General features: G+C 40.3%; 1 protein-coding gene across 3 annotated transcripts in view; it reads right to left on the bottom strand.

Annotated features, from left to right (window-relative positions):
- Positions 1–316: 316 nt before the first annotated feature.
- Positions 317–13,805, bottom strand: part of CLCN5 (chloride voltage-gated channel 5) — a 135,018-nt gene continuing 121,529 nt past the window's right edge. For all 3 annotated transcript variants that reach the window (XM_052663229.1, XM_052663230.1, XM_052663228.1), the window contains 8 exons: positions 11,530–11,652; positions 10,456–10,662; positions 7,500–7,580; positions 6,721–7,263; positions 4,382–4,568; positions 2,997–3,395; positions 2,148–2,364; positions 317–496 (listed from right to left, as the gene is read on the bottom strand). In XM_052663229.1, coding sequence (XP_052519189.1) covers positions 406–496; positions 2,148–2,364; positions 2,997–3,395; positions 4,382–4,568; positions 6,721–7,263; positions 7,500–7,580; positions 10,456–10,662; positions 11,530–11,652 — 1,848 coding nt within the window. In that variant the 3' untranslated portion in view covers positions 317–405. The remainder of the gene's footprint in view (positions 497–2,147; positions 2,365–2,996; positions 3,396–4,381; positions 4,569–6,720; positions 7,264–7,499; positions 7,581–10,455; positions 10,663–11,529; positions 11,653–13,805) is intronic.

Below are 13,805 nucleotides of genomic sequence, written 5' to 3'. Positions count from 1 at the left end.
AAAAAGTGACTTTTTCATGAGCTTCCTGCAGGCTCTAGGTCAGGACATTTGGAATTTTTCTTGCATAGTTTTCAGTGATTGCATACTGGCTAACAATTATGTCTTAAATTTAAAAAATCTTTAAATAAAAAGAAAGAAAAGAATTAAATCATAGCAATCTTGTTTACTCTTTCATGAAATCTTCCTAATCCAATATCACAGAAGCCTAATAGAATTTTCTCCTAAAGAGAAGAATAATTTCCAGAGATTACGTAGTGCAACTGGTTAATTTGCAGGAAAGAGACAACACACTGATATAACTTCACCACCCAAATGTAGGAAATGTGTTTTGGGTACCCAGTTAATAAAATATATCCATGGTCTGCAATGTCCTTCCTGTTTTATATCCAGTACAACCCTGTGATTCTAGTTGAAGAGAATGGAATCAGGATCTTGGTTCGCCATCTGTGCTATATGCTTTAGCACATCCTTTTTGGTAATGATCCCAAGCAATCGCCTAAAAGATAAAATAAGACAACAAACAAAAATCAATCTGTAGCTAAAATAAAATTCACAAAGGTGACACTTTTCCTCCTCAGTCGTTTTCAACTTCGTCTTTGAACACAATTTGCACTTATAGAATGATAACAGGACTAGATTACATATACCAGGTAAATGGACCGATGCATAGGTCCCTTTAAGTATTACTTTCTCTAGGTGTTAAGTCCTGCTATTTGCTGTGTATATTACTCTCTATATACATGTCTTACCTTTCATAACCCAGTTCAAATGTCCCTGTTCCAGAACACCTTTCCTGATCCTACGAGTCAGAACTAACTGTGCCCTCCTAGGAACAGTATGTTCTGTGCACATCTCTTCTGTAGTATTTGTCCAGTTTGCTCTGTTATCAGCTTCCCTATAACACCGCATACTCCCTGAGGGCAGAGGGTGGTCTCTTTGATTTCTGTCTCTCCCCAGAATCTAGTGGAATATGTTCTTTCATGAAGTTCCGATTTAGTTAAGATTGAATGAACCAGTTAGGGAAAGTCCCCTTACTGATTTCAATTCTGCAAAACATCTGTTACATTATTCAGAAATTTTAGAGGGTGAAATTCTTATATAATCACTAAGATCCCCTGGAGAAGGAAATGACAACCCACTCCAGTACTCTTGCCTGGAGAATCCCATGGAGGGAGGAGCCTGGTGGGCTACAGTCCATGGGGTCAGAAAGAGTCGGATCGGACATGACTGAGTGACTTTACTTTCACTTTTCAGATTAACATTACCATGTGCACACAAACACACACACAGACACACAAAAAAACCCACCCTTCTCCTCAACCTGCTTTTTTTTTCCCAATAAAAATAACATGGCTTCCTTTACTTGATAAGAAATATCTCAGAAAGAGAGAGCCTTAGCCATGGGAGTCAGAAGACTTGTGTTTAAAGCCTACCTCAACTAGACATCAACTGGGGTGTCCTTGTGCAAGTCTTTAAACCTCACTGGGACTTGGTTTTCTCACCAGTAAATAATAACAACGAAGGTATGTAAGGACAAAATAACATACATATACTACCTGCTGCTGCTGCTGCTGCTAAGTCACTTCAGTCGTGTCCGACTCTGTGCGACCCCATAGACGGCAGCCCACCAGGCTCCCCTGTCCCTGGGATTCTCCAGGCAAGAACACTGGAGTGGGTTGCCATTTCCTTCTCCAATGCATGAAAGTGAAAAGTGAAAGTGAAGTCGCTCAGTCGTGTCCGACTCTTAGTGACCCCATGGACTGCAGCCTACCAGGCTCCTCCATCCATGGGATTTTCCAGGCAAGAGTACTGAAGTGGGGTGCCATTGCCTTCTCTGACATATACTACCTAGTACCATTTAAATTTCAGTGCTGCCTGTTCATAAGAACACAGTTATTTCCTTTGTAGGGGAGGAACTGAGTTATTTATGATATGCAACCAGCAGTTCACATCTCTCAAACCCACTATCTTCCCCAAACGTCTTCTCTATTATGACAATGAGAGAAACATATCCATCTTCATCTCAGAGTTTCCAAAAGGTCTGTAAGTGCTACTACTGTTCATGTGAGTTGGGCTCTTCTTTCTTTAATCTCTCTGCATTCTCTTTCTTTCTCTAACCCAATCTGATTTCACCAAAGAGCTCTCACCCATTGTGTGTAACCAGGCACTGCCGTAGTCCCAGCTTGCGGAAGATATCCACCACAATCTCCATGGGCGTAAGGTCAGTCACAGTGAAGGGGCTGAGATCCAGGATGTTCCGAAGCTTGAGGGTAGGTGGGGTGTATGGTGGCACTGGAGGAGAATGCTCGGTGAAATAAATGATAGAAGTGCTCACAACTCCATCCTGTTTTTTTCGAGCATTTTCTATTTGAAAAAAGTAGGGGGGGAAAGGTTAAAAAAAAGGACTAATTCTATCCTTCTGGCCCCTACCCAGTCCCCTCTCCCTTCTGTCTTCCCCATTTCATGCATGCATGCTTATTTATTGTAGAGTTGATATACAATGTCGTGTTATTTTGAGGTGTACAGCAAAATGATTTTGTTCTATGGGCTTCCCTGGTGGCTCAAATGGTAAAGAATCCACCCACAATGCGGGAAACCTGGGTTCAATCCCTGAGTTGGGAAGCTCCCCTGGAGAAGGGAATGGCTACCCACTCTAGCATTCTGGCGTGGAGAATTCCATGGACAGAGGAGACAGGCTAGAGTCCATGTGGTTGCAAAGAGTCGGACATGATTTAGCAACTTTCACATACACACACACACACACATATAAACATATATATAAGTTGTTTGTCAGATTCTTTTCCATTACAGGTTATTATAAGATACTGAGTGTAGCTCCCTGTGCGATACAGCAGGTCCTCATTGGTCATCTATTTTATATATAGTAGTGTGTGTCTGTTAATCCCAATCTCTTAATTTATCCCTCCCCTCCCCTCATGCATATTTATTTATTATTTCTATAGTGGACCTCCTTGTCCCCTTTATGATATCCTTACCAATTGAAATAATGAGGTCTCTTCGGAGGACAAAACCCACAAGTCTTTGGGACTCCCGGGACACCACCACTGGGAAGCCACTGTAAGTTGTTTCACTGATTATGGTCTCTACATCTTCCACGGTCATACTGTCCTGAGTAAGGACAGTCAACAAAGGATCATTTCTCCGGGGTTTCATCACATCCATTGCCAGGGTCTTATGAGCAAACTCTTCTTTGGCTTCAAGAAAGGGGTACCCATTGAGACGGATGTGGGCATCATAGATGCCCTCCCGCCCAAGAGCATCTGCCACCCACTTGCTTGTCATAGCTGCAGCCATCAGAGGCACAATGTATTCCAAGCCACCAGTTAGTTCAAACATTATGACAACAAGAGAAACGGTCATCCGAGTCACCCCACCTGCAAAAATAGACAACAGGCTACTAAGTGAAGGCAGGAAAAGTATAGGATTCATTACAGTTATGGACCTTTCACAGGCCCCATCCAGAAAAAGTTACTTACCAGAAACATCACTAAAAGGAGGCCCTTGCCTACAACTGCATAGACTCCTGCAACTGCATTCAAACAAGTTTACAATGGACATGAGTTACACTTCTCAAAATAACCTCTACAAAAGACACCTCCTTCACTCTTTTTTCATTTGTTTATTGCTCCCCACCAACTCCCAATTATAAAAGTAATTGCATAAGATGTCTATGATTTGTATAAAACCACAGACATGAGAGGTTCTCTGGGACATGCAGGCCCACTGTAGAATAATTGGAAACTATATATATCTTTAAAGTATATAAAGGAAAGTCTTACCTGTAAACTCACTGCCTAGAAATATGCTGAGTAAAAATTTCAAGTGACTTTTTTTCAGAACATATGTTTTTATATAGATGAATTTGTTTTATACGTTTAAATTCCCCACCATGCCTTTTCTCCTAACTTTATGTTAGGAATACTTTGCATATTACTACAAATTTATTTAAATTGTATTTTAAAATATTAAACATATTAGCATCACATTCAGTGGCTGTATGGTATAGCATTATATGGATGTACCATAATTTATTTAACCAGTCCCTTATTGCACTTTTAGGTTGATTCCAGTTATTTGCTATTACACATAATACCATGATGAACATTCTTGTGCAGGTATTTTTGTCCAAATTTCTGGTTTCTTCCTCAATATGACAGAATTTGAGAGAATTCCTCTCAAAGGGGAGGAATGGAGATATATGGTAAAGAATGCCTTCTTAAAGCACTTGAAAATGGCAAACCCAACAAGAAATGGATAGTTTTTTTTTTTTTAACCTACAGTCAGTTATATATAGTATAACTCATCTTTACAATGCCACCTGGGTAGCAATATCTTTGAAATCAATGCAAACAATACTCACCCAAGCAGGCTGCAGCCCCAACCATCGCATAAAGGCCAGGAGTGATGCAATCTGCTCCTTGACTGCACCAGCTATTGAAGATGGCCCAGTCATGGTGGTAATAAGCCAGCTGTTCCATCCCAACTCCCAAAAGCCGACCTGCTATAGCACCAACAGCCATGCTAGGGATAAAGAGACCAGAAGGAATCTGCAAAGAGAAAGCAACAGATGGTCAGTGAGAAGTGATGTAATTACATGGCACATGATAAGGGCTAGAGGACTGACCCTCTGCAAAGCGAACAGGCCAATGACAATCTAACTATGCACTATGCTAGCAAGTGGCTGCAAAGATCTGTGTAACACTACAGGGACTAGAGGTTCTCTGGGACGTGCAGGCAAGTACAACTGCAAAGATGCTTACCCTGATTCGGGGTCCATCAGGCAAGAGCCTGAACTCTCCAGACCAACACAGAACTGGAGGTAGAAATTAAGCCTTTCCCAAAGAAAAAGGAAAATAGATGGAGTTTCTCATATATGCAGACAGTTTACCCAATTTTGAATTCTTATCAACAGCAATTACCCTTTATTGACTATCTACAATGCTCTATGTTGGATGCTCTACAGACTGGATTTTGTGGGTTCTTTACAACCATCCCAAGAGGCGAGTGTTATTATCCTCAATTCACAAGCGATCTAAGGTACAGAGAGGTTAAGAACTCATCCAAGGCCAAGATTTAGTAAATGTTGGTGATGGGTTTAAATGTAATGCTTCTAATCACTCTCATGTATTGAATTTTGACCCACTGCCCACACAAAAAGGATGGCATATGAGGTTTCAGTGTAACAGTATAAAAGAAAGAATAAATTAGTTTTTTTAATGAGGTAGTGACTATGGTTGCATGACTATCCCCAAAAAGGAACCCCCATCTGTCTCCTCTTTTTTTTTTTTTGAACTCCTAGAATGTAACTGGGGCTTCTCTGGTGGCTCAGTCAGTAAAGAAACCAGCTGCAAAGCAGGAGACAAGGGTTCAATCCCTGGGTCAGGAAGATCCCCTAGAGAAGGAAATGGCAACCCACTCTATTATTCTTGCCTAGGAAATTCCATAGACAGAGGAGCCTGGTGGGCTACAGTCTATGGGGTTGCAAGAGTCAGACATGACTGAGGGACTAAACCACCACCACCAGGATACAATAATGCATTGTCAATTTTCTGTGCTAAGAGAGGGAAAATGATGACAGGGATAACCCAAACAGCAGATTATTTTAAAATAGCTTTGATTCTAGCATATATTTGAATTGGGGTGGGTCTGATGGTCTGCAAATTCACTTTTAAATGAAAGAATGAAGCCATGAGGTGCAAAGTAACTCAAGAAGCACTGCAAATCTGTTCAACATGTTGAGGATGGATATGAATTCAGAGATTAGTGTACTCCCTAAACTGCATTGTTGGCCCTTATTTTCTGTTTTGAATCTATTTCTCTTGAGAATAGAGCAAATACATTGGTAGTTGAGTGCTAAAAAAAAGAAGGGCTTCCCTGGTGGCTACAGATAAAGAATCTGCCTGAAATGGAGGAAACTCAGGTTCAATCCCCGGGTCAGGAATATCCCCGGGTCTGGAAGATCCCCTGGAGAAGGGAATGGCAACCCACTCCAGTATTGTTGCCTGGACACATAAAAACCAAGGAAGATGAGGAAAATACAGATTTTCCTTCTTGATTTCTTCTGACACATGGAAATTATAATGAGTACTGAAAATAAAAGATACTGGCCTGATGTCAGCTTTCGATAATCTAAGTATTAATCTGGGGTGACCTATGAAGTTCTTGATAATTGGACACTGTTAACAACTGTAAAAAAATACATTTAGCTATATTGGGTTGAACCATATGAAATTGCTATTTCAGTGGTTAAAATGGTTGGCAACTTCATTTGGTTCAACCAACTACTTTGCTTTATTGGTAAACGCCAAAGCCACTTTATAAGGACCAAAAATGTGCTGGTCAGATATTGTTTTGATACAAAATGCACTGGGATAAATACCTCACCATCCTTTTTGAGTGGCAAAATATGTTTTCCACAGAAAAGGAGAAAACATTTCTACTTTTAAAATCTCATCACTGAGGTTTACATTTGGCCTAAAACTAGGCTTGGGCAATTTTAGATAGCCATACGATTGTCTAAGAAGTTATGAGGATATTGAGGATATGTGCGGGTAAAAGGGGCCTGGGGTGGGTTAGTGGACAACGCTGGGTGAAGCTGGACATACCCCATGAACTACGAGAATTTTATGGTATCTTGGCTTTGCCCTGAAAACCTACAGACATACAAATATCCAGGAAGGACCAAAAGAATCTCCTCACCTTCATGCCAAAGGTGAATATAGTGATGACAATTTTCAGTATGAGTGTCAAGGCCAGCTGCCACATTGCACTGTAGACTCCCACGCCAGCTGGTCTGTCGGGCAGCTCACCCGCCTTGCTTGTGTTGAAACGGTTCTTATAATCACAGAGTTTGGAGGAGTCCAGAAGGCCACAGTCATTGAACAGCTCAGAGATGAGCTCACTTGTGCTCACTCGGGTATACTCATTGGGGAAAGCCAGGATGGCAGTGATGGCTGTCACGACAAGAACCTCTACAACAGGATACTTGCCCAACTGGGTAGTCTTCCGCTTCCGACACCAGGCAATGTTAGTGCGGATAAAAAGAGCTCCCCACAGACCACCAAATATGCCCAGCAGAATGAAGGGCACAAGCTCAAAGAGATGCCATGGGGTGTGAAACTCCACATAAAATAGAACCAGGCGGCTGTTCCCAAACGGATTGATGGAGCGTAGAGTGAATGCTGCCACTAAAGCAGCGAAAAATGAACGCCACAGTGTTTTGAGGGGAAAGTAGTAGCTGACCTATAGGAGAAAAAGCGAGAAAATCAACTCAAGTCAATATGCAGGAACTATTTGGGGTGAAAAATTGTGCTGTGGCAATTCGAGCTAAGGATGAAAATGGCCTGGAAATTTCCAGTCCCGTGGCAAAGCACTAGAGTTGGGCAGAGCAATTCGGGACTGCAGTATACATAGACAATGGCAAGAATCCCTGGTACCAAATCACAAGAGTGGCTCTACAGACAGATAAAAGCAGTTACCTCTTCTAGGCTGAATAATACTCCACCAATAGGTGCCCCAAAGGCTACAGATACACCAGCAGCAGCGGCGGCTGACAAGACCTATGATTCAAAACTCAAAATTAGTGATAGGATAAGGCCACTTTCTTACCTTCAGTCACATTTTAAAGGGAATATTGGTGGCTACCAAATGTAAACAAAACAAAGAAAACTTAACCTGCTCTATACCCAGCTTATCAAAAATGAAGTTCAACATATATTTACTTTGAGAGCAAACATTATCTGCTGAATCTTGAACACATGGTTCACATGCTGGAACACGTAGAAGGCCTTGCCTTTGTAATTAATTTAGGCATGTACTTGATTCCAAATTATGCTCCCATCCCCCATACTCCCAATTCCACAACTGATTTATGGTCTGTAAGACCTATTCACCACCTAAATGAAGTATTTCCAGTTATGTAATTTACATAGCACTTTCTTTATAAAGAAAAGCTTTTAAAATGAGATTTTAAAGATAGCTCTAATGATACAAACTTGAAATAACAATTGGCTCACAGCTAATCAGAAACTGCAAATATTCAGACAAGAGGTATTTAGAGTTTCCTGTACTATGTGCCCTACTCCACACCTAGTAACCTATGGAAACAGAAATAGGAGGGTGACTAGAAGCAAAGTTGGGGATAGACTTTGAAGGGAACAGTCCTAAGACCTAAGTGTGTCTAGGTGTGGCAAGGAAAAGGGTAAGGAGAGACAGAAAGAAGAAGAAGCTGTCAGAGAGAAATTAAAAAGGACAAGGAGGTGGGGAAAGAGAGCAAGTGATATTTCCAGAGTACCATCTTTTTATGCAGTAGCCTTAGGCATGTGAATGTAAAAAGTGCATGATAAACACACCAACACACCAGAATTAATAGACCAAGAAAGTCAGTTTGTTGGATTCTGGTTGCTGTGGAGTGATACATGATGTGTGGTATCAAGGAGCTATTTTTAAAAGGAAGTTGAATAAAACTGACAGTTTTTAAAGAAAAAATAAAATGGTTCTTGGCAAATAGGTAGGTTTTTCTGGAAGTGCAAGATGGCCCAGGAAAATGAAGGGTATGGGGGAAACTCATCTCTGGTGCTAGCTGAGGAGGACTCTGAAATTCAAGACTAGAATGGCTGTCATCTAAGAAGGATGAGGACACTTAACACAGAACTTCAGAAAGGGGATTTCAGTGACTTTGTTTAGGATGAATTACAAGGGAGAGGAAGACTTGAACTGGCCAATAAGCTGTGGAGTGGAGTCTATCTATGCCCTTCTTTCTCAAGTCTCTATTTTACACTCAACCATCTGGCCACTATGACAAGGCCCGAGGCCATAAAAGGGTTACTGCTGATGGTGAGAACACCAGGAAAAAATAACTGCAAACTCTAAATAAGCAATAAGAAGTGAATGACATATTCAACTATTTATGAGTTTAGTTAGAAATATATGATATCTGTACGGAAAAACAACCAAATCAAACTCTTCTTTCATTTTATAAGAACTGTTTGAACAAAAATGCCAATTTTATATGAAATAAAATGAAAGTAATCACCAATCTACAGTTTCAAAGTCACCTCTACTTATGCAAAACCAGCAACAATCAACACTTTATTCTTGCCAGTTAAAATGTTTTTTTTTCATCTCTTTAGCTTCTGTTGTACATTACTCCTATCTAACAACTTCACCAACATAAGACTGCCTTTATGTATTTGACAGATAGCTAAACAACCTACTCAGATTTTCCTCTCTCTCTCCTGCTAGCCTACCTCTCCTGCCAGGAATTTTTCCCCTTGAACCATCAAAATGTATTCCATATTTGAAATTTCAATATCTTTGAGTTTTCTTCTGAGTCTTATGGGGAATTTTGCTTTTGCTTTCAGAATAAATCACGAGGTTCTAATTTTGTGAAAAATCCTCTTCAATGAAATAACCTTGGTCTTGACCCATTCCATATGTGATTTCTTTGTAATTCAAGGGAAAAAAAAAAGCCAGAACCATTATTTTCTCAAATTCTTAATTATAGCAGGAAAAAAGTAACCAATGAATTGGAACTTCTGAAAAAATGGTCTTCCTCCTCAAAATGACATATATTAACAACTGTATAAACATGAGAACAACTATAGAGATATTGCAGTGGGACTAATTTGTAGAGGTGGAGGGCAGGGAGAGAAAAATCGAATACAGAGAAACAAATACAATATGCTGTTAGGTAGAAATAAAAGATATAAAAGCTGGCATCTGAAACACATGCTGAACTTATATTCTTTCACAGGAATAAACTTCTTTTAAAAGCCTTCCATTATTTCTTCAACTTATTTTGTAACAGAAATCGCACATGCTTATATAGAATTATATATTATAAAAAGTTAAAGTCTTTACTTCTTCCTTACTAGCATCTACCTCACTTTCCCCCTCACCAGAAGTAGACATTTTTTTTAACAGTTTGGGGTGAAACCACTTCTCAGCCATTTTTTCAAGGAGCATATATACACACTTAACAGAAACATTAACTGACTTTTACTATACACATTATTCTGAGATTGGCTTTTCAAAGTTTAATGGTATTTTATAGCCATCATTCCATGTTAGTATACCTAGCATTATCTCATTAAGAGCTGCATAGGATTCTAGAGTATGGACAGAATATTGTTTATTCAGTCAGTCCCCCACTGATGGCCATTTGGATTGCTTCAGTTTTTCACGATGTTGACAGATGCGGCACTGACTATCCCCACACACCTTTGTGCACACATGGTAGAATGTCTGCAGGATAAATTTCTAGAAATGGAACTTTTGGGTCAAAGAGTATTTGCATTAACACCAGCAGAATCCCCCAATTCTCATCCCAGATTGTACCATTTGTGCTCTCACAAAAAAAAAAAAAAAAAAAAAAAAAAAAAAAAAAAAAAAACCCACATAGAGAGAGACACTGGTAAAGTCATTTGTTATTACCTCTCTGCGCTTGGCTTCATTCTTCCTGTATTTGTTGAAGCAGTGGCATAGGATGTTCCCACAGCAGCAAGCCACGTGCACTAGGGGGCCCTCTTTGCCCAGGCTCAGGCCAGATGACACTGCCAGTACCAGTGTGATGGTTTTGATCATCAGGGTCCACTTACCCAAATAGCCCCTAATAATGAAACCACTCAAGATAGTTTTTATCTGCAGGTTAAAAACAGATTGAACACGGAGTAAGTAAGGAAACAAGGCTAAGAAGCAATAAATCTGGTCCTCATTATAGAAACTGCACCTTTTAAACAAGTGATACATAAAAGCTTGAAACAGTGATTCAAGTTTAGGAGGGGACCCAGGAGACCAAGAAAATGAGAAATGTTCTTAAAACTTTTATGTTCCCTTTTCTTTTGGGGGTGGGGGGGCGGCATGTGATAGCTGGGCAAGGGAGTACTGTTAAGTATGAGAGTGCATGTGTGTGGAGAAGGGGCAGCTGAGAGGGAGGGTGTTTTTCTTACTTTCCCTTACTAGAATAGCCTTGACTCTCTGCCAAAAAATCTGTAGCTATCACTTGATCAGGAAAGAGAGAGGCAAGGCCATCCAGGTAACCTAAAATCTCAGTGGTTTCTGTCACTATCAAGTAATCTAAACCAAAAGTCGTTAGAAATAGGGTTTTAATCACCCTCCTTCTAGCCCAAATCATGTTGTAAAAAATGTAGCAAAATAGTTCCATTTCTTCTGCTCTAAAAAAGCTGACAGTACCACTATTTTTTCAGACCAGAATCTTGCGATCTACCCTAAAAGCTTCTTGGTTAGGGAGTCAGGGAATTCTTCAGGGGGCTGGTTCACCAGGAACCCGTAGGAGGCTAGGAATCAACTCCCTTTAAATGTATATGTGGCCCAGTCTGGGAGGAAACTTAAGGGAAGATCTAGAAAGGCCCTAGACTGCCTCGGGATCTGATCTCATTTAATATTCAACTGCAGTATATGCTGGAATACATATTAAATGGTTTCAACTAAAAAGGATTAATTGTTGTTACCACTTATAAACCATTATAAACCATTTTAGAGACTCACCTCAGGGATTCCAGAGCCACAGGCATAAGGTGCAAACACCTTGACAAGAGATACAGCAAGGAAGGCAAATAGGAGAGCCCAGAGGACGTACATGAAATAATTGACTATGTAGGCAAAGGCTCCCTGGAACAGGGGAAAAGAAAGAAGTTGGTTTTAGCCTAGACAACCTCAGTGAGGCATGCAGCTCTTAAGTAATGGGTTTTCAGGAGAGGAGGTCAGAAAACAAACAAACAATATTAAATTGCTCAAAATGTTTCTTCCAGACTGCCAGCAAAGCAACTACTAAAACACTGTCAGCTCATTTGCTACAGAAAATGAGAGGCTTTGTTCCACCCAAAGGAAAGTGAGGATGGCTTCTAAGGATGGACAAGAATGAAAATGTAAATTCACTTTCTATATGAGTGCTTTGATAGATTTTGTAGTCAAATATATATATATATATATATATATATATACTATGTCGATTTCATTAAAAGTCTTAGCAGTCCTTTTATTGGAATGGCTGAACCTTGGCTACACATTTCAAGCGAAGGCTGGCTCTAGAATTCCATTAAATTCACCTTTGGCTACTACCTACCTTGGTGTCAAATTCTCATAGGCGGTTATAAAATTCTTGGGTGTTTTTCTTAAAATAAGCAATGATATTCTTTAGAGATGACCACATCTTTGAGAGAATTTTGCCAGTATAGTAGCAAAGGTGTAGTTGTTGAGTAGCAACAAGAATATGCAGTAAAACATTTTGGGCTGTGACCATCAGATAAAATCAGTGAGATGTCAGCCCAAAGAATAAAACAGAGACGTCTATTTTTAAAAATGGAAATAATATACTTATTCTTATATCAGAATATATATATATATTATTATATATTATAATGAAGTCTGCCAGAAAAGAAATCTAATTTTGACCATTAGTAAGGATTCACCACCATTAAAAGCCTTACAAAATAGCTATGCCTAAAGAAAAAAAAACAATATTTTGAACATTGGCATATGACACTTGATGACAGAAACATTAGAAGTTGAAACTCACTCAAATTACATGGATCACAAAACTCAGTGGACTTTCGCTGTCTTAAAACCTTCCTCCATGGGATTCTCCAGGCAAGAGTACTGGAGTGGGTTGCCATTTCCTTCTCCAGGGGATCTTCCCGACCCAGGGATCAAACCCAGATCTCCCGCGTTCCAGGCAGATGCTTTAACCTCTGAGCCACCAGGGAAGCCCCTTAAAACCTAAAACACTATCAAAAAAATTTCATTGACCTAGACAAAGAGAACCAAAACACTAAGGTTTTTTTTTCTGAGTTATAATTTTGACATAGGGTTCCCATTATTTTAGTCCCTGAGAGGAACAAACGATTGCTCTCTCTTGGCCTTTAGAATGTAGCTAGGGAGGAAGAATACTCTATGAGGAGGAAACAAAGAGGAAAGGGGAAGAAAGGAGAAAATGGCTGAAACTGACTAGAGGCAGAGACCAGGAGGCCAAGTTCTTGGCAGCAGAACTCTTTAAAACCCAGAACTAACTCTCCCCAGGTAAGGATTTCACTCATTAAAAGGACAGCCAGAGAAAGTTATCACCTGAGCAAATCTCCAATTTGAAAGTTATGGTTGGAACACTTAAACACACATATACATAGCTCTAAAGGAGTAGCTTTGGGGAGCCTTGTGGTGATGGAATAACACTTCTACATTTTGATTGTGGTGGTGGCTACACAAATCTATATACGTGCTAAAATTACAGTGAACTGTGCGCCTGCACATACACACTCACTCTCTCTCTCCTTCCCCTTCTTTCTCTTCTATGCTCATAAAATGGGTGAAAATAAGGTCTGCAGGTTGCAACGTCACATTCTTTGTTTTGCTAGTGTACTATAAACACTTTGGCCACCTAATGTGAAGAGCCAACTCACTGGAAAAGACCCTGAGGGTGGGAAAGATTGAAGGCGGGAGGAGAAGGGGATGACAGAGGATGAGATGGTTGGATGGCATCACCAACTTGATGGACATGAGTTTGAGCAAACTCTGGGAGATGATGAAAGACAGGGAAGCCTGGCATGCTGCAGTCCATGGGGTCACAGAGTCAGCCATGACTGAGGGACTGGCCAACAACAAACACTTAAATGTTAGAGGCTTCCCAGGTGGTGCTAGTGGTTAAGAACCTGCCTGCCAATGCAGGAGACATAAAAGACGCTGGTTTGATCCCTGTGTTGGGAAGATCCCCTGGAGGAGACCATGGCAATCCACTCCAATATTCTTGCCTGGAGGATCCCATGGTCAGG

The sequence above is a fragment of the Budorcas taxicolor genome, chromosome X, assembly GCF_023091745.1.
Source record: "Budorcas taxicolor isolate Tak-1 chromosome X, Takin1.1, whole genome shotgun sequence".
NCBI lineage: Eukaryota > Metazoa > Chordata > Mammalia > Artiodactyla > Bovidae > Budorcas > Budorcas taxicolor.
This window is presented reverse-complemented; position numbering and strand designations above follow the sequence as displayed.